The 18,436-nt window shown below is 44.6% G+C and overlaps 1 protein-coding gene across 1 annotated transcript in view; it reads right to left on the minus strand.

Moving 5' to 3' along the window:
* Positions 1-18,436, minus strand: part of LOC126284371 (tyramine receptor tyra-2) — a 90,943-nt gene that overhangs the window by 18,232 nt on the left and 54,275 nt on the right. Inside the window, exon 2 of the mRNA XM_049983243.1 lies at positions 3,886-4,081. Coding sequence (XP_049839200.1) covers positions 3,886-4,058 — 173 coding nt within the window. The 5' untranslated portion in view covers positions 4,059-4,081. The remainder of the gene's footprint in view (positions 1-3,885; positions 4,082-18,436) is intronic.

Consider the following 18,436-nt stretch of genomic DNA (forward strand, 5'->3'; position numbering starts at 1 on the left):
CCACTGAAGAAACACTTACGAGGTAGGCGAGTCCTAACCACCACAGATACAAAGTCATCACTAAGTGTTCCATGGATTTAGCCTTTGGGGGCATTGGTGTCTCTCATTTTTCACACCAGATACTAGGTCTATTCGGTAAGTAAGTTCCGATTGATCGAGAAATGGAAACCACTGTGATTATCAGAAATATTTTATCTGCAACAGTTAGCTACAGCTTGCAGCCATTGCTCTACATAGTCACCATTCTGACGTAGACATTTGTCGTAGTGTTATACCAACGTTACGATACCCTCGCCATAGAAGGCAGCCAGCCGCCTGTGCTTCCCGTCCATTCTCTATGCTCATCTATAGCTCGTTGTCTGTGCGAAAATGTCTTCATAGTCAGTAATTAATATGAGAAGAGGTGAAACACATAGGGAGCCAATTAAGGGCTGTAGTGCGGGTGATCAAACACTTCCCATCGAAAACGCTGCAGGAGCATTTTCATTGCCCCTGCAGAAAATTGTCACAAAGTAGGAACCATTTGACACGTTCTGTAATGTGGGCTGCATAACATCAGGCGAACTCTCTCACCAGGACCTCATACTTGGCTGGAGAAACTATTCTACACATCTTTATGTGCTCAGAACTGAAAAGAGCGAAGTGATGCAGCCGACAGGCATACTACAGACACAGTCGAACACATATGTCAAAGCTTTATTAGATTTTCACAGTGGTTTCCATTTCTTGACCGATCGGAACTTACTTTCCGAATATCCCTCATATATTGCCCAAGTGTAGTCTAGTCGACCGTTCAGTCGTTTGTTAATCGTGTATATGGTTTAAAGTTATCCACCGTGTTGACCACAGCTGGTCATACACGTTGTGAAAGTCGGAATAGCTCCACGAGCAACAACAGCAGGCTTCAAGTGCACATGTGAACATGTAAACTGAACATGAGTACACACTTGGTACTGTAGGTCGACGTTTGTGGACGGTCGTCGGGGCAGTGGTTTGCAATGTTGTCACTTTGTTGCTATTTTATCAAGTCTTTCCAGGGCCACCGAAAAACGTGTATAGTTCAATTAAAAAACAGTCATAATCCGAGCGCTATAAAAGTAAAAAAAACCACTAGAATAAGTCAGAAAATTAACCACATTGTTATAATTTAGCGAAACCCACTCCGCGATTTATAAGATACATTGAAAAATAACGAGCCTGAAGTTGTAAAATGAAGACCGCTGAAGGGGTGGTAAAGACATTGCCTACGGAAGAAGGTGTTGCCCCTTTGGAGGGGTGAAGAGCAGAACTCGCCGCACACCTCTTGATGAGAGCCAGCACTTGGACCGCTGCACTCATTAGTGCCGAAAACGCAGAAGCAGGAGCTTCAGTAAAATAGTAAAGGGGTGCAGCGCATTCCTTTACAGCTGGAAGAGTGCGGGGAATGGAAATTCGTCGAAGACTGGCACAATTATACGGAGGGCACAGCATATCCGTTGCAATTACGACGGTCAACCCGACCTCTGGGTCAACGTCTGCCACTGTAACTCGCCGATTTTCAATAATGAGGGCATCCATATACGGGGCAATGGTACCTGTGATGCGGTGTGGCCTCCCAGATCGTGAGTCATCGGCTAACGACGTCAGTCCTTTCTTGAATCTAATGTGTGATGACCCTTGCAATGGACTAGCAGTGTTCTCTGTACATTTGTGCCACTCTTTAATGAATTTCGGTTTCCTGCTACTCCTTCTGCTGTCAGGAAACAAAACATCTCATTGCTCTTCTGTTCATGCTTCCTTTTTCTCTGTTTTCAGCAGTACTGAGTGCAGTGGACGGTCGACGATTGCACGTGTTTGCTCTGTCGCTTGCGTGTGGCCCATGTCCCCCTAGCGGCGTGTTTGAGGACTCAGCGCTCTTACACTAATCATGTATTCTTCCGTAGGCAATGACATTACGATCCCTTCATCGCTTTTAAAGCCTATTGTTCGTTTCATTTTGAGTGCTGCTTACATTAAATCATTCTCTATGTATTTCAGAAAGTTTGCCTCAGCTGCGCGATGCTGCATGTGGTGCGTAAACTGAACGACAAGTTTGCAGGACTAACACAAGAGCATAACACCCTCAATTAAATAAAAATTTATGTTGTATGAAATCATACGATGCATTCCGGACCCTATGGATCTATTATCAGGTCCATATAGTACAATACATTATTTACGTCTGCTCTTGAGCGAGGTGATGCGAAATGTACATTCCAAAATATCTTTTGGGGGGTACATTTCGCATCATTCGCTCAAGAGCAGACGTAAATAATGTATTATTCAGTTTGCGACTGGTATTGGGACCACGGGGTATGAAATGTATCGCGTGATTTGGAGAAACACGAAGAATGTGTATTGAATTCAGTCACGTCCACAGATGCAACGTACGGATAAAACTAGTCGCAGATGTAAAAATCACTTTGGTGGGGACGTTGCCAGTGTAACACGAGTTTGATAAGAGGATCTTTTTTTTTCTTTTTCAAGATTACGAAACGAAACCACAGTGAAAAGGAAAAACTGTTTTATTTGCGACATTTAGCTACACTTTCCAGCTACTTTTGTACGTAGTCGTTTCCCCGACTTAAAAACATATGTCGTAGAGTGGTACCAACTTTCCAAGACCTTCGTCGCAGAGGATAGCCGCCTGCGCTTTCCGCAAATTCTCTTTGCTGATCTGCAGCTCGTTGGCTGTGCCAAAATGCTGTCCTCATAGCCAGCGTTTCATGTGAGTAAAAAGACAAAAATCGGAGGGAGCCAAGGCCCCGCTATTGTTGGATGACCACTTTCCATAGAAAAGGCTACATGAGCGTCTTTCTTGCAGCTGCAGTGTACGGCCCAGCACTAGAAGAACAATGCCCGAGGTCAACAGTCCACCTTACTTGTCCTGAGTTGCCCTTCGAGGTGAATTTCTCTAATCTCCTAATCGACTCGTTGAGCAAGATCCTTGGTTGACGCTCGCCTCACTTCCTGACCGCCTGCATCATCAACGTCTGTAGGCCCTGCTTCGAAGTTCCTGGACCATTGCCACAGTCGTCTGTAACTTGTGACAGTTGCGTTTGCGAGCCGCATGGAAGCCAGGTGGAAAGCCTCAGCATGAAATGAATAAATCGAATGACAGCACCCACTTCTCATTGTTCTAGGCATCTTTACGTGTTCACTATCTGTCAAGAACTCGAAACTGCCGAAAAATGCTACCTGACGCGATCGACATCTACATCTACATCTACATTTATACTCTGCACGCCACCCAACGGTGTGTGGCGGAGGGCACTTTACGTGCCACTGTCATTACCTCCCTTTCTTGTTCCAGTCGCGTATAGTTCGCGAGAAGAACGACTGCCGGAAAGCCTCCGTGCGCGCTCGAATCTCTCTAATTTGACATTCCGGACCTCCTCGGAAGGTCTAAGTAGGGGGAAGCAATATATTCGATAGCTCATCCAGAAACGCACTCTCTCGCAACCTGGACAGCAAGCTACAGAGCATCGAGGACATACTAAAGATACTTTGCAACCCATATGCGCAAAGCGGCACCGGATTTTCGTGTGGATTTAATTTTGCGACCGATCGGACTCTGGTTAAAAAAGTGCCCTCGTAAAAGCTTCGGTAACCTCATCCCCGAAGGAAATTCTGTCAGTAAAGCTTTTCGTAGATTAAAATTGCTCCGCTGTCTCCCTACCCTAACAGCGATTGTAAACAATTCATTGGGAGGTCGCGCAACAAACGTGTGAGGGACTTCGAGAGCCTGGACTTGCTCAGTTGTTCAGATCTCAATTGGCGGCTTATTTATAGGCGAGCGCCATTGTGGAAGGCTGACGTGAGCGAAATGAAACGGAACAGAGTGGGACGGCTGTGGGCTGGGCTCACCTGTTGGACAGGGTGCGTAGGCCGGGCCGCCGGTAGAAGACGAGCAGCACGGTAGCGTTGGTCACGAGCCCCGCCACCAACAGCAAGAGCAGCGCCACGTCGCACGCCACCAGCAGCGCCGCCCCCGCGTCCGTCGCCGTCGCAGTCGCCGCCACAGCCGCCCCCGACGCCATTCGCCGAGGGCCTTCACTGGACTCTGCAACACCGCCACCATCCCCGGTCAGTCTCGCTTGGGGTACCCTGACGTTGAGTTGCTGTCCTCACTCCCAAAACTAGACAGACTTAACACTTGATTCACAATTGTCTTGATCGCGTTGGATGGTTGGTTGGTGTTTTGGTTGGTTTGGGGAGGGGACCAAACAGCAGGGTCGTCGGACCCATGATCTGAGGTGATGGAAACCAGGGAAGGAACAACACAAACAGCCCAGTCCAGCCAAGGCAAAGGGAAAAACGGGCAAACGAAGAGTTAAAAGGAACGTTGGGGCAGTAGGTAGAGTGAAGAACAGGAAAAAGGGCGAGGATCGGCGAGAGCAGGGGCGTCCTAGAGAACGTAACGTTAGCGACAGCCCCGGACGGTGCACAAGTCCCGCCCAATCATCCCCCTCCACACCAGTTCATATCCTAAGCTCCGCCCCTGGTCTGCCACATGTTCCAACATCAAAGTTGTTCGTATCACAGATATGCCACCCATAACAAGGGAGAAAATCAGTAGTTAGTACGAAATACAGTTTTTCCAGTACCATTGTGAAAAGAAATAGAAATATGTTCATTGAATATGAGAGTTGAAAAATCATCAATAAGAAAGAAAAATAAAAATGGTATCCACACTGTCTTTTTTATTTCATCATCTTTTATCTGCACTATATCAGAATATCTGATATTTGTTAACTGCAGTGAGCGTAAATTTCCGTCACATCGCGTAGTGTAAGAAATTCTGCTGGGAAATATTAATTGGTAGTATCGCCAAGGATGCTGTCCATTATCTCGATTGTCTGAAGTCAATGTTGTGTATAAACAAGGCAAAGTCGATGTCTTTGTTTGTTTCTGATTACCTCATTAAGACTAAAGAATATAAGAGTGGGATAATGTAGAAATGCGTAATGCAAGCAGTCAGATATTTATACAGTGACATTCATTAATATTGGGCTGTGTAATGGGTGAATTTTTACTTGTGAGCTCTTATGACTGCTTGCTTATAGCAGACACGAGATTACTTTGAGTTGTTCTTCAGTGTTTGAGAGCTTTATAGCTGCCTATTGTTAAACATATGTACATAATTTCGCCAGTGTCATTCCAACACATCTTATCGTACTTTAATGTCTGTTAGGTATCAGTTTTGACAGCAGTTGGCCACAAGAGTCAGGTTTAGGTACCTTGTGTGTGATAACTTTATTGAGAGTGCATATCTATGTTTCATTTTGACAGTATTACACAAACTGCTAAGAAGTACTAACAGCACAACACTGCTGGTATGAACAACCGCGGTACAACAAAAAACTACGAACAAAAACACGACAGCGACGAGGACTACCAAAGATCATATTGATGCACTCTTGGTTGGTGTGGCGGGGGGGGGGGGGGGGGAGGGGGGGAAGGGGGGGAGGTGCGGAGGGGGTAAATGGGCGGCACTTGTGCAAATGTCCGGGGCTGTCGCTAACGTTTTCTCAAAACTATACAGTCTCCAAACTTAATTTACAATGGTCTTGATAGCGTTGGATGGTTGGTTGGTTGGTTGGTTTGAGGAGGGGACCAAACAGAGATCGTCGGCCCCATGTTCCAAGGTGGCAGAAATCAAGGAAGGAACAACACAAACAGCCTAGTGTAGTCAACGCAAAGACATAAACGGGCAAACGAAGAGGTAAATGGAACGTTGGGGTAACGGGAAGAGTGAAGAACAGAAAAGGGGCGGGGAAGGGCGAGATTAGGGGCGACCCAGAGACGGTACGCGCGTGTGGGCATCAGCACCGCCGCCGACCCTTCTCGATCCCCACACCACACCACACCATAATCATGACACCATGGGGACAACACTAGGGGAAGAAGACATAAGAATTTGGGGAAAAAACGGCATAAAAGAACAGACCAAACGTAGGGAAAAGGGAGGGGCAGAACCTGGCCGATGGGGAGGCAAGGCCAAGGTTGTTCGTGTTGGATGGACTTAACAGCACTTTGCAGGTTTCTACTCTTATGAACCATCATCAGAACCAGTTTCTTGTCAGTAAAGTAGCGTGTCACACACTCAGCGACTATGCTTGTCACTTGACATCGGCATGAACTCAACGCTTGACTTGAGTTGATGTCAAGTCACCATCAAAGACATTAAGTGACTGTTCGACGTGCTACATTCCTACCAAGATAGTGGTTCTGATGATGGTCGTAAGAGTCGAAACTGGTAAATTTTATGCCTGTAACGGTACATTTGGGGGGGGGGGGGGCTAATTGGAATGGTTAAATCAGTTCTTGGGTTGCCTAATTTCATTGTTATCAATTTTCTGGCTTTGATAATCCTACAGTTCACCGATCCTATGAACGGATGGCGCGTCTTCGAGACTGTCGGAGGGATCTGAGATTCCTGTTTAAAAAATTTTCCTTCTGTCACAGTGTAAACTAGTGCAACTGTGGCGATCCAATTAATTTCAGAGGCGGCTCAACGTAAATATTTTTATTTAGACAGCTAAATGAAGTGGCGTAACGTCACAAGTCCATCCCGTGCCAACACTACAATAGTAAATACAGTACTTACGAAAACAGGTCGCACGCTAGAATTTAACAATGTCAATCTTCATTCTAGACGGGTTATTTTAAGATGATTCCTTGGTCTAAATCCTCATTGCTATCGCATTTTCTCCAACGAACTAATGATGTAAATTACTCTCCCACTGCATTATAACATCACTGGAATTTTGATACAGTTGCAGCAGTATCCACTAAAGCCACAAATTGTCTCACGCTGGCTGTCATTTTATAAATTAAAATAACCATTTCTTTTGCTTTCATAGTTTATCAGTTTTGGCGGTGAAGCGTTCTCACATTATTATGTAGTATAATCAATGTACTTTGTGAAGACAGGGCCACCACAGATACTGCATGTGGAAACAGGCTATTTTAAATAATTTTATGATGCCTGAAGGTGTTCAGACGATCTAAACCGGTTCACAAAGCAGCTATTGGTGGCTCTAAAGTGTGACTTTCTCACATTTTGTATAAACTCATTATAATCTGCGTAATTGCGTTACTCATCAAAATCTCTCAATGGTAGAAAAAGGAGAGGGGGCGTGAGGTGTCGGTCGGATTTCACAAAGAAATAACACCAAAATTACGTATGACAGCTGTGATGTAGCATTTCGCTTAAAAATGTAAGAATGTACTGGACACGTATGACGACTCCACAGTTCGCGTAAGAACTGTGATCTGGGACGAGACATCGCGGACAACACGATCAGTTAAAAATGATACAAAGGAAGATACGGGTTTAACAATCATCGGAGACGGATTATATGCTCTTCTCTTTGGCTTTTGACCTGAAGGTCAAAAGAGCCATCATCAGCATTTTAGGAACTTTAGAAAGTTTATAGTAGGATGTTTTAGAGGAAGATTATGTTTGTTTAAAAGTAATTTGTTCAAATGGCTCTGAGCACTATGAGACGTAACATCTGTGGTCATCAGTCCCCTAGAACTTAGAACTACTTAAACCTAACTAACCTAAGGACATAACACAGAGCCATGCCCGAGGCAGGATTTGAACCTGCGACCGTAGCAGTCGCGAGGTTCCGGACTGAAGCGCCTAGAACCGCTCGGCCACTACGGCCGGCTCATAATTACTTTTAAAATTAGTAATTATCCTGGCGAAGGTGGGATACAATGTTAGTTGTTAATGGTTGAAGATATCTAATTCTTTGAAATATGTTTACTGATTTGCAAACAGTTGGAATTCCAAAAAATGTGACTGGTATCTCACGGTACTAGTTCATGAAACTGGCGATAAACGTTATCTCTACTGTTTATGCTGTACAGATTGCTGGAGAGTGGTTATTCGCTTTGTATGTGTGGAACCAGCGTTCCGAGGGAATGTTTGGCTGTAAATGTCCATAGTATTTCATTTTACTGCGTATGGTTGATTCGCCATCTTTCCATTGGTGCCTTGTTCTATATGATCTAGTATTCAGGTCTGATGGCCGTAATAACACATTTTTGAATGTGCTGTTTTGAGCGGCGGTTCCCGATCTGTTTGGGGAAGAAAATCTGCCTGGCCTTTGGAAGGAAGAATTACAGCATTTGCCTTAAGCGAATTGGGAAAGCTGTAGAAAATACAAGTCATGACGTCAGCACGTGGATTTGAACACACAGCGCCACCTCCATCAATTTACTGACAGAGGCAGGAGGGCTTCAAAGATTGATGCGGTTTCATTATTGTGAGGAGTACAGGCCTCCAGTCATCGACAATTGCACAGTACGGATTGTGGTTTTCCTACTATAAAGAATATCGGCTGTTCTGAGCAGTAATATCGTGGTTTCCAGCAGGTTCTAGAACTACAACTAAAAACAATGAACAAGGTATGTAAAAGTAGTTTAGGTTTGGAAGTCCCTGGCAGGTAAAAGCGTTGTGCCGAACCAAGAATCGAACCTTCGGCCTTTGCCTTTCGCGGGCAAGGGCTCTACCGATTGACTATGCAAGTACGACTGACGACCCGTCCTCATAGCTCTAGCCAGTGCGTCTCCTACATTCGGAACTCCACGGACGTTCTCCTGCATACATTGCGGGGCTAGCACTCCAGTAAGAAAAGTAGGCAGGAGAAGGTTTTTGTCATTTGGAAGGTTTTGGCAGAAGTAAATTTGTGCGGTGGACGGTGAGTCGCGCTTGGCCATCTCAGTCGGTGGAAGGCAAAGGCCGCAGGTTCGAGTCCTCCTCCAGCACCCAGTTTTAATCTGCCAGGAAGCTTCAAAACGATATATACTCCGCTGCACACTGTAAATTCGTTCTAGAGTAGTTTATGTGATCATGCTTCGTAAGTAGCACACGCTCTGGCGCCAGGAGAGAATCATATCTTCCGACGACAATGCCATCTTGTATTGTACTGCAAATGGTCTAGATTTTATATGACAGCTGATCTCTCCTCCACTGAACTCGCGACGGTGGATATCCCGCAGACTTCCTTACTGTGCTTGGCCTAGTGAAGAGCGCGTTATATAAGCGGGAAGAGACCTGCAGTTTGTAGGTGTCGATGGCTCTGGGCGGCGGGGTGAGTTCCCTAACATACGGCTTTAAACATACCGGCGGACGTATCTAGGGCAGAGGCCTCCTAATATACTGTACCGTCTGGAGAACGCCAGGTTATAAAATTCCATTGCCGCGAACTTAATGGTCTGGCGGAGCGAAGCCGTCTGTATATACTGCCTCGTGCCAGGATCAGTTACGATATTTAAAGGTTTATGGACAAGTCACAACTGTCACTCTAATGGGAAAGACTTTCTGCTTACCACGTGATGGCTCTGTCTTCCTTTCAATCCATAAGGCAAAAGTGTTTCAAAATTTAGCGAACATCCGAACACGTGCGGATATTCAACATTGCGGATTATCCGTGCTGCTTTCCACTAGTTTTGCTGCTGTTAGAAGTATGACGAATCATTTTTGTTTAGAATACACCACTATGCATGTGGCTAATGTTTTATGACACAATTCGAACCACTAAATGCGCTGATCTGTTATTAGAGTATGCGTGAACCAAATTTAGCGATACCGTTGTTTTGACTCTTAGGAAAAACCGTCGACAGAAAAAAAAAAACAGAAGCGGAAAAAATTGATGATCATTGTCACGAAATGAAAGCAAATGATCCTCGTCAAGCAATGAAGTTCAGACACTTCTGATAAAAAGTGAAGACACATTAAGAGGGTGGTTTTAGTGCACCAGTGTTCTACATAGGCTCTCACGACTTGAGTAAAATGCACAGAATGTTCAATCATTAGAAACTGCCAGAAAAATCCACATTTGGGATATTGTTCAAATCGCGTGACACGCTGGGTTGAACGTCGGTTATATTGGTAAAACCTGTGGCCATTCATGTGAATTTCTGCACCTTGTGTCGTGTCTGGTAGGTTCGTATTGGTAACGGCCTTTGTGATTTTGTCAAAGATCTGCCTGCGTTTTATATGTCAATTAAGTCGCGCCAGGCTTCGACGTATAGTTTTGTTCGATAAGCAAGGTCTGGCGGCCAAACTTAGCAGACACTTTCTTCTTATTCAGAACATTCTGGAGAATGTCTAAGTCTTGATTTAGAGGTGTTGCTCCACTGCAGTTTGTGAGGCAGCGACGTTGACACACTGCGGCCGCACACCCACTACTTAACACCGCCTGTCATTGTTTACTGTTGTTAGTTCAACATGCCACCGTAGTTACTGCGCTGATCTCGCTTGCACGCCAGGGATTAAATCAGTCTCTCGACTTTTTGGACCGATGGTTTACAATGCGTTTTAAGAGCAATTTAGAAACTAAGTTTCAAGTTTTTGACGCTTGACGCGTACGTAATGTAGTGGGCTTTCAAGCATGTTATGTAAATAAAGTAAATGGCAACTTGCGTTAAAAACAAGTGTATTTTGGGTAATCCGTATTTTTCACTTATCCATTCAGTTCGGTTCCAAATTAATCCAGAACATGGGAAGCTTCTGTATTCCGTTTCTCAGCAAGCACCGTTTTTGTGATAATTAGGGCTACATCGAATTCGCACACTATGCCACCAATCCCTTTATTGCCAGTAGATGCATCCTGGTGATGCTGCTGTTTCTTTATTCAAGTAACTCCTGATTTGGCCTCCTAATGTTGCGACACATCCGTTTCAGAGCTCCGTACCTCAGAAAAAATCTGAGAAGGTATCGGGAATTGGGTCTTTTCGCACCGGAGGGAGCAGCGCTAACCATTCGGCTATGGAGGCGATCTACTGGCAAATTAAAAATAAAAATTACGTGAATGCTGAGGTTTTAAGTTGGGACTTCTCGGATGGCTTACGGGGTACAAGTGCCACGATAGCCGTGATCTGGATCCTATAATAGTCTTAATAAGGTACTCTCTCTCTCTCTCTCTCTCTCTCTCTCTCTCTCTCTCTCTCTCTCTCTCCTCCGTGTGTGTGTGTGTGTCAGAGAGAGAGAGAGAGAGAGAGAGAGAGAGAGAGAGAGAGAGAGAGAGAGAGAGAGAGAGTGGGGGCGGGGGGTCTGCATTCGTACTGTGTGTAAGAGAGCAAGACACAGTTTGTACTAACGAGAAAACAGACGCACAAAAAGAAAGGGGGTAACAAATACCACTGACTATGTTTACCAGCCTGTTTATGAGATTACGCACTCTTCGCTAAGGAGCATGTATTGGGTAGTTGAATTCATACACATATCTTGTGATATGGAATTTTAAGTGACGCCGGAAGGAAAAGTTGTTTAAATCCGCTAAAAGTCTTTTTCATTGGTCTACTACGTGCGTTACTTTGGATATGTAACAGTTTCACCAAGCCAGGCGGTGTGGTAACTTGCTACTACGTGATGATTGTAACACGTGTATTTCCTTCTAAGTTTCAGGTCTTCTGCTAGAGAAATATGAATATTTTCCGGCCGTACTAATTTGCTTTATACTAACGTATAGCTTCTCATCCTCCTCTCTCCCAAACACACACACACACACACACACACACACACACACACACACACACACACCTTGTATGTTGCAGAATGACTTACTCGTGGACGAGAAATATTCGACACTATAACGTTAAAGTGAACATCAGCTAAACCTATGTTCATTCTTGTGTTGCACTGTTCTTATGCTAGTATATGGAATTTTGGCCCCCCTCGGCCTGGATTTTTTATTTTATTTTATTTTATTTTTTTGCCGGTGGCTAAACATTGTTTTGGACAGCCCGAGTTCCTTCGCTGCGCCTAAGCGATATTTCCAAGGTCTGTTGCTGTCCACCTTTACAGCGCGTATGACCTTGCAGCGAGGCCGTGGCCGCTTGGCATCCTAAGGACCGTACAAGCGGCACAGGAACGCACGGAATTTTGAAATCTATTTTCCTGACATTCCTCACTGTTCCACCACTGTCCGTCAACACGCCTGTTTTCGTAATACATTGATGGCTGTAACGATAAAGAACACCCCCGTAAAACACAAACAACTCGCCCTGTCAGTGACCCGATCTTAACATATGTACAGGCATTTGCAATGTCGCTATTTTTTCCTAGACTAGCAATATAAAAGTGTTGCAATTTTCTTCCTTATTATTAACTTTCTAGGGCTATTTTGAGTTTGTAGAACTGGATCGAATTTCAAAAGCTTCCTGTTAGCTCGCAGTGACATTATGCGTCTATAATCAACTACGTAAGTACGTGTCGGAGGGTGTTTCTCACGGCAAGATACATTAACCAAGCATGGTATTATATGTTTCGTGCATCTGGCGTAAGACCGGGCTCAGGTCACGTGGAACGCATGTACCAGGTTGCGAAAGACGAGGAACCGGTTTCTGGGAGGCAGATAATTCGGGAAGCGAATATTATTTAACGTCAGCAACCACTGCTACCTTCTGTGCAGCTGCGGATTTACATCGAAAATGTTTCTTAAGAGTCACCAATGAGTGGAGACTTTTTCGAGATATGCATGTCAGTATCGATAAACAGACTTCATTAGGGCCACATATGCATTTCTTCTAGGAAGCGATTACAATGTACACTGTTCGGTTTCACAACGCCAGAGCTTTGTCTAATGTGTGGCGTGTCGACCCGGAAAAACACCCGCTGTTCTTTGCTGAAAGAAGTCAGATTCAGAGAAGGCAGTTAGCTCACCCATTAGCAGTTGTGATTAGCTCACGAGTCGGCGAACTCTGAAATTTCCACACGCTGAAAGACCACGCCTACACTGGTTTCACCTAGCCTGTGTAACTGGAACACTAATTGCTCGCGTGTTATTCCCCGCTGGTATTCCTCGTTGTTAACATTCAAGTTTTCATAGCGTCGTGTTCAATAACTAAACACTGTAAATAGATATTCTACGTTTTTCAGTTTTCTGTTTTTTGCTGCACTACCGTGGGTGATTTCTGATGCCCCCTTACAACCTGCTATAACAAAGACTGAAGAAACTTTGTGCAAGGTTGGCACCTTGAGGAAATTGATAATATAACGTATTATATCAAGGGGGGAGGGAGATTGGATTTAATGTAGACATCGAGGTCATCCGAGATGGAGCAAAAGCTCTGGCTGGGAAGGCAATAGGCCATGCCCTTTCAAGGAAATCATCCCGGAATTTGCCCGAAGCGATTTAGGGAAATCACGGCAAACCTAAATCTGGGGCAGTCGGACTCTGGTTTGAACCGTCGTCGTTCCGAATGCGAGTCCCGCGTGCTAACCACTTCGCCATCTCGCTCTGTAGGAGAAACTGAAGCTCATACTAAGGTAGGTGTCGCTGTAGTTAAAATACTGGACTCTCACTGCGAGATGATGATTTAAATCGTCTTCCACCCATCCGGATTTCTGTTGTTCCCCCAAATCACGTAAGGCAATTGTCAAGATGGTTCATTTAAGAACGAGACAGTCGAAATCCAATCCCATTCCTCCCGAAACCGTTTTCGTGTTTAGTCCCTAACGACCTTGTCGTCCACGGAACGTTAATTCTGATTTTCCATCTTTCTGAACTCACAACCCACACTGAATAAACGATCTTATTCGGGAGAGAAGCGGCCAGTGCGGGGGTTTGCTACTTCTCTCTGGTAGAATTTTAAACTGAATTAAAAAGCGAATTCGTTAACGCACTGTCAGGGCACAATTGAAAAGAATGGGAGATGCAGCGGAAAGTACATTTGTTATGGGAACAGTCTGGACAAAGCAAGGACAGTCATGGGAACATATCAGCGCCGAGCGTAGAAGAAGCATCTCTTTCCGACACTTCAGCTCCTTGCCCCTCAGAGTCGATGGTAAACGAAACCGAAGCCGACTATAAATAAACACTCCGAGGCTGCCACCAGAAAACCGCAACGAAGAGGAACACACACAGCTAGCGACGGTTATGCAGGCGGTGATGCAAGAAGTGTGACACCGATTGCAGCGCCAGTGGCGTCTGGCTGTACGAGCTTCCAGAAGCCAAATAGCTTGAATTCGGCTGTCACATGAATGCTAGCCGGTCTGGACGACATAGGACGAGAATGTTCCGGCGGTCGATGATCTCAGCCGACAATTCATTTCGGGAAAGACACGTCTTGGTCGCACGCAACCGGTACGTCCAATTGGTAAACTGGCTGAAACGAGTGTTAATTACTTGCTGTAGCCGCACTGGTGCCATATCTGCGAAACACATTCACGAGAATTAGGTCATCGACTGCGTTACCGTTCACACCGATTGAGATCGCGATAGTATAGTTTTATTCCATCGGAAATGGACTCATTCTCTACAGTACACTGTACTCGTATATAAGAAGGAGAAATGTGTGGGCATGCCTTAGAGTTAAGTCGGTAAGAGTGTAATGTATCTTATGCTGCGAGTTATGGGACTTGGGCTTAAGACGACGATGTTGCCAACAGCGGAGACAGCTATGCCATGGCGAAGATTGTTTTGCTGCTGATGATGATGATTGTGGTGGTGGTACAGAGAATTGTTGGGAGTGTTATTAATACATTTCCAACGATGCTGGGAAAAGTGGCATAGGAGCTGAAAACTGAGGAATGGATGACGATGATGAATGACGAATGGATTATGATGATGATGCCATGTTAACCGCTATTACACGATCAAGTAAGTGATAACGGAATCTACTGTGTCTTGGGCACAGGGGACACAGAAAACTTCACTGGCCAGAATGTCTCCAACATATTTGTTGGTCTCACCCAGCACAGGGCCTACGTAATGAAATTCTCATTGTTAGGAATCTAGGTAACATTACACATAAAGAGGCAGTGTGGATGAGAGTGACTTTTGGGAAGTCTTAAGCAGGATGAAAATCATACAGTATTTAGTTCGCTCGTCCTACATCGTTCGAAAGACCTTGTCTGGTAAGAGAGATCACGTTTTTGTCGCCACAAAGGTGTAACAAACTCGGGTAACCAACATTCAGAAGAAACAATGCAATCTACTTTCTGTAAAAAGCGTAAATCCAAGATCACCGCGGTCCAAAAAATTCCTGCGCGTAAATGTAAAAGTAATATGTACTGGAGAAACATGTCGTAATTGTAAAACAGTTGATACGTATTACTCTCAGAATAAATTTACATGTACTTATAACTGTGTCATCCAAAGAAAAAATGATTTTTGTGTATTATTTTTGTACGGATTTTCTCCGCCACTAGTAGCTTTGTTCCGCCTACAGACTTTGTAGAGTGAAGAACTGACGTCCAAGGCCGAACGAACACGGCTTTGTAGATCGTAAAACGTCCACGCACTTGGCAGAGGCCTCAGCTTCTGCCCGTTTCGTCCCTGAATAGAAAAACTGACTGATGGAAGCAAGGCAATCTTGGGATCGAGTGAGGGGTCTAACAGAACAGAAAAATAAGGAGAAGGGGAAGAAATGTAAGAGGAGGAGGAATTGATGAGCAGAAGTGTCAGTGAGGAAACTTTCAAAATGCACACCACTAGTGTGTGGAAGGAATAGATTGAGGAGGAGTTGATGATCAGGACGGCTACAAAAAGGCGCTGAGCACACGTATAAACGTATAAAAAGAGCGCGACACGAGTACGTTCATTGATTGTCTGGCTGAGTGCAAGGGCTGATCGGGTGCATCGTCCACTCCAGGTGTCGCTAGCGGAGAAACCATTGTATGCTAATCTCTCGGCTTGTGAGCTCTAAAAAGCCGCGCGCCGACACACACACACACACACACACACACACACACACACACGTGGAGAGCTCCATTCCGCAGACTAGACTGCTTGCCGACTCCTGGTGGGCAGTGCCGTGGAATTCTTGCAGAGGACCAGTCGCTGCCCGCCTACCACCCCACCGCACACCGGTCAAGGTTGAAAGGTCAGCGAACCGGAGGATTTGTGACCAGCTGCAGATGGCGCCCTGCCTCCTCCGTACCGTTCTCACACTCGATTGTTCACTTCTCTGGTACAGATTTAAAAGTTATCCAAAGGATGATACAAACTGCGGTACCAGCGATGCAGTTCTCTATTTTAAATCATGTTTCTAATCAATATTTCGTGAACTAATTTTGCACAACAACGTCCTAAAGAACTATGCGAAATAGATCATTTCTAATGCCTGCATACCTTTGGAAAGCATCTTATTTCAACCGTCTAGAGCTGCTGATAAGTAACTCCTTATTCACACGCGGTTTCAATCTTCAATCATTTTCAGATATTGTATTTCATTTTTCGAGTTGTTTAGAGCTCTTGCCGGCCGTAGTGACCGAGTGGTTCTAGACGCTTCAGTTCAGAACGGCGCTGCTGCTACGGTCGCAGGTTCGAATCCTGTCTCGGGCATGGATGTGTGTGATGTCCTTAGGTTAATTAGGTTTAAGTAGTTTTAAGTCTAGGGGACTTCATATGTTAAGTCCCACAGTGCTTAGAGCCATTTGAACCATTTAGAACTCTTCAGGTCTTTTCTCGCAGCCTCATATCCGAGCCACTCGACCCTTGCATAAACCTTTCTTTTAAATTTCTTCGTCGCATATACTTCTCCACTTGATTTTTCCATTCTGCAGTCTTCCTCTTTTTCTGTTGTAAGGTGGATGCCAATACAGCAGTTTTTTTCGGCCATCGTTCGTTTCCATATTTTAAACACCGTGTTTCCACCCCTTCGGTGAGGTACTTGGGGGGGGGGGGGTCATTCAGTTCCTGACTACTTTATTTGGGATTCTCTCTCGCCTTGAAACCCTTCAGGCACCTTGTAATTAACAGCCGGCCGATGTGGCCGACCGGTTCTAGGCGCTTCAGTCTGGAACCGCGCGACCGCTACGGTCGCAGTCTCGAATACTGCCTCGGGCATGAATGTGTGTGATGCCGTAGGTTAGTTAGGTTTACGTAGTTCTCAGTTCTAAAGGGCTGATGACCTCAGATGTTAAGTCCCATAGTGCTCAGAGCCATTTGAACCATTTTGTAATTAACAACTTACGTGTCAGTATTTTGCTTCATTAATTTGTGTGGCCACAGCGTCAGTAGTTGCTTTCAGTTATTAAAGTTTTCTAAATCCGCCAGCGCAACTACTAGAAAATGTGTTTTTATGTCACTATACACATTTTGTTTGACTGGTGCAAATACGTTGTTGCAAATTAAACGTACGTACTAATTTGGGCTGATCTCTAGATTTAAAAACAGTTACAAAAGATACGGAGGTGCTATTTTTACGTCAAATTTTACTTCAAGTTGGACGTTTCTTTCGAGCTGACCAACTAGAACGCCTTCTGCTACTGAATGATATTCGCCAGGAAAGAAAGATACCCGGTATAGGACACAGGTACCAGGTTTCATCGATTGCTGCTCTGCCAGGAATAGAGAAGCTGTCATTTTCTAGCTTGAAGTTACACCTCCTATTAAAATAAATTTTCAAATCTAACATTTCATTTCAAGCTACCGAAAACATTGCATGACGGAACAGGGCTTTTTACAATAATTCTGAATAGAATTCTTTCAGCTTCTAGTCGTGAGAGAATCTATTTTTTAGAGGACGTCATAAAAGCGTGAGCATAGCTGTCCCTAAGATTTTTCAACATACTGACGCTGTTTCGTGCACGGTGCATTAAAACTTTTTCATAGTAGTACTACATGCTATATAGTAATATGGGAGTACTGATAACGTTGCCATGGAGAAATTCGTTGAAAAATAAGTGCCAAGACACGCCGATGAGCAAATGAAGTATTTGCGGAATTCTTATCAATAGGCGACAGACTTGTTATATGAGCCAATCCTGCAGGTGAGGTTAAGATAAAGCAAGACTGCAAAGTTCATGTGGACTCAAGACTGTACATAAAAAAGAAGAGATGAGGAGGCTAGTACAAAACAAAAACATTCGATGACACTTATCAGCATTTCATGAATTAAGAAGTATGAGACACACAAAATTTGCCAAAAATCTTACAACTAGTGTTGCGACCGTTTTAACCCATCCATGAGCAATCAGCTATTTCAATAAGCTATGTTAGAATGCGACGATATGACTTCGTATTTGGAAATAATTTTTTAATCCCCTTCTCTTATCATTTGGGTAGCGAACTTTACCCTCAGAGGTCTTTGACTGATATCTCGCGCCACTTACGGGCACCACAACGATTTTGAGAATTACGAAACGAGTAAGCACTGGCCTTCAAAAATCTGGCTTATCATAGTGTCCAAGAATCTCGATGTTGTTGCAAAATCACAAAGAAACCTTCATGATTGCCACCTGCCCTGAGGTATGCCGAGAATGTTATCCTTGCTGTCCTCGCTGTACTGGTTTTGCAGAATATACACTCCTGGAAATGGAAAAAAGAACACATTGATACCGGTGTGTCAGACCCACCATACTTGCTCCGGACACTGCGAGAGGGCTGTACAAGCAATGATCACACGCACGGCACAGACGACACACCAGGAACCGCGGTGTTGGCCGTCGAAT

Source organism: Schistocerca gregaria, chromosome 8, assembly GCF_023897955.1.
Source record: "Schistocerca gregaria isolate iqSchGreg1 chromosome 8, iqSchGreg1.2, whole genome shotgun sequence".
Lineage (NCBI taxonomy): Eukaryota > Metazoa > Arthropoda > Insecta > Orthoptera > Acrididae > Schistocerca > Schistocerca gregaria.